General features: G+C 35.2%; 1 protein-coding gene across 1 annotated transcript; it reads left to right on the plus strand.

Annotated features, from left to right (window-relative positions):
- Positions 1 to 1600: 1600 nt before the first annotated feature.
- LOC113279395 lies at positions 1601 to 2686 on the plus strand. Its single transcript, XM_026528087.1, has one exon. It carries the CDS (start codon positions 1601 to 1603, stop codon positions 2684 to 2686), a length of 1086 nt encoding a protein of 361 aa, XP_026383872.1.
- The last annotated feature ends 589 nt before the right edge of the window (positions 2687 to 3275 follow it).

Below are 3275 nucleotides of genomic sequence, written 5' to 3' on the forward strand. Positions count from 1 at the left end.
CTATTCAAAAATTCCAACAAGGAGCCATAGGCTCTGATGGTAATCTGCGCATTTGGAGCACCAAAGTATTTCTGCATCTCAGGGGTGTAGGTGTTTGTTTTCGGGTAGTTAGTTTATCATCTGTACGGTCCATATGCGAGTCCAAGATTTAAGCAAAATGGAGTCCTTATAAAAATTTGCTTAAAATGGTTGGTGTTGTAGTGACATGTGTCTGACCACTACCTACATGTGTCATAGTGCATGCACATGCCCCCCTTCATGCTTAATACCTGCTGTCTTTTCTCTTCTGATTATTACACATGTAATGGGAATAGTTACCCTCTCTTACTTTCCTACATGTATTTAATGAGAAGCACAATGAATGAGAAAGATATCTGATTCTCTTCCTCTTTTGACTCCTTTATGTTTTACTCTTTTGTCTCCCCCATGCAACAAACTTAAATACGTTATCAGCACTTTGTTCTTTGTTTCCACTTGAGCATTAATCCTTCACAAACAAAAGTTGTTGGTTCTACCATTAATATCAAGAAGGAATTTTGAAAAGAAGGTACTCCTCAAGCTTTCTTTCTATACTTTTCTTAAAATGAAATACTCATAATAGTAATTATTTTGATTTTGCATGCATTTCCTTCTTATTTTGATTTAAATGCATGTTTATATCTTCCTTCTTTATTTAGAGATTTTAAATTGGATCTTTAAATATGTGTCCTTGTTTGAAAAAAAAAGAAGAGAAAAACGTATTTCTTTTATATGCATGCATGCTTGTCCTCTTAAAAGAGACATATTTGATTATTTGCCTTAAAGTAATGAATGTTTATACTTTTTACCATAATTAATTTATTCATGTGATAAACAAAAGTATTCCTGATTTGCTTTGAATTTATACCATATAAAGATGTACCCATATTATAATATATTGTCTTTACCTTTTGAAAAACATGATGCATGTATGTTGGAATTTTTTTATGAAAAAAAAGAGATAATATTAAAATTTAATTTGCACTACTTTTTAACATTAGATAAGAAGACCGTTTTAGAAAAAGTAGTGTACTACAAATTTTTAACACTAGATATTTAGTATGGGTATATATGCATGTTTATTTGTACACCACGATTATTATTAAATATTTATACAAAGTTTATACCATGATTATTTTATCTTTTTCAAATCATGATATTATCCTGATTGCAACTAAAGTCATATACTACTATATATATTTATTTTATTTCTCACATTATTGTTTGTATGTCTTTTTGATTGTCATATACTTGCAAATGGATAAGAACTTGAATCTTTATGAAATATGTGCATATTAAATATATGCTTGTAATCTAATTGTTTTTATAAAACACCCCCATTTTCGGTTGATCGTTTTGTTAACCATAAAGAAATTTGGTTAATTGGTCATTTTTTGTTGACGGGTTATGACCATAAATTGGACTATGACATATCCGCATTACCTATATAACCATAAAGAAACTTTGTTTATATATGGTCATAAAGAAATTTGGTCATAAGAAATGGTATCAAAATTTGTCATATTTATGGACTCAAAAGGATTTGAGCACCATATTAATGTCATTTACTTTGTCTACGTAGATGGACCCAATTCGACCGGAATTCGAACTTTTGGACTCAGCAGGACTTGAGTACCACCGTTGGGTCGCTGATGTGGAAACTACCTTCGTTGCAAAGGATTTCACCTCCACTATCAAGCCATCTGCCGACGCTGCTCCGGCAACTGAGAAAGACAAAGCTAATGCTCTCATGTTCCTCAAGAGGCATATCGATCCTAACCTGCGATGGGTTTATCATCACTTGAAGACACCAAAAGAGCTATGGGATGCTCTCGATAGCCGGTTTGGTAACATTCACAATTCCTTAATACCACAATTGAACGTCTTGTGTAATGAAATCCGGTTTCTCGATTATGTAAAAGTGAATGATTTCCAAAAAGATATGCTGCAAATTCAGGCACATATGAACTTTTGTGGAAAGAACCTTACTGATGAGAAAATGATTCAGAAAACCCTATCGACCTTTCCTACCTCTTCCATGATACTAGCAAACCAGTATCGTTTAGAGGTAGATAACAAAAGAATCACCACATTCGGTAGGTTGATAAACTTACTGCAAGTGGCCGAAAGGCACAATGAGATTCTTGTCAACAACAATGCCAGAGCTGTCAGGAAAAAGAAAGTTTCTGAATCCAATCATGGCAAGGTCAACAAAGGGAAGGGCCCCAAAGAAAAGAGGGATCGACATTCTGATTCAGATCCATATCCACGTGGAGATAACACCTCTCGTGGAAGAGGAAGTAAGGGACATAATCGAGGTCGAGGGCGAAATGGTCATTCTAATGTTTGGCATAGAGAAGGAACTTCTGGCCATAGTGGTAGCGATCCTAAGTTCGAGAAAACCCCTATGAATCCCGCCACTAAAAAGGCTGCAGATGGAAGTGCGCCTTGTTTTAAGTGTGGATTCACCGGACATTGGTACAAGCATTGCAAGGCTAGCGCCAATGTAGCTACGATCTACAAAAAGTACCGGGAAGCTATCGAACAGGAGGCTAACTACACAGAAGAAAATACTGTTACCCCTGATGCTAACCTCACAATCTCAGATTTCCTGGGAAACGGGGACTTTGCCCCAACAATGGATGTGCCTGACTTTTCCTGGGCCTAAACCTTTAGTTTCTTGTTTCATGGCTTGCTAGACTCTGTTGTTTTAATAGGTTGTTATTTGCTTTGAAGTACTTTATGTTTTCTTAGTCTACCGTTTGTTTAATGGTTTGAGTAGGTGGTGTTGTTGTTAAACATGTTCTTAGCATCTTTATGTTATATGTATGGATTATCTATGAGTACTTGTTTTTTATCATGTTATATAGAATTTTACTTAGTTTATGACAATCTGTATATTGTTTAGCATGTATATTCGAATGGTAAGGATGCCATTCTAGTAGAACAGGTTTCTCTAAAGAAAATGAGATAAACTGTTCATCTTTATAACCTTCCTGCCTAATGTACTTGTAGGAATGTCTCAAGGAGAAATTGAATGTCTAGCTGATAGTGCTACCACCCACACTATCCTACGAAATAGACAATTATTTGTTGATTTTACTCCTTATAATACATCTGTGACCACGATGATTGGATCATCACAAGTAATCATTGGGCGAGGTACTGCTCAATTTTTGTTGCCAAACGACACAATGATTAAAGTCACAGAAGCTCTATATGCACCAAGATCTAACCGCACTTTGTTGAGTTTCAAG

Source organism: Papaver somniferum, chromosome 5, assembly GCF_003573695.1.
Source record: "Papaver somniferum cultivar HN1 chromosome 5, ASM357369v1, whole genome shotgun sequence".
NCBI lineage: Eukaryota > Viridiplantae > Streptophyta > Magnoliopsida > Ranunculales > Papaveraceae > Papaver > Papaver somniferum.

What these genes read in the sequence shown, in the direction of transcription:
- LOC113279395 (XM_026528087.1), top strand. Translation starts at nt 1,601, where the DNA reads ATGGACCCAATTCGACCGGAATTCGAACTTTTGGACTCAGCAGGACTT.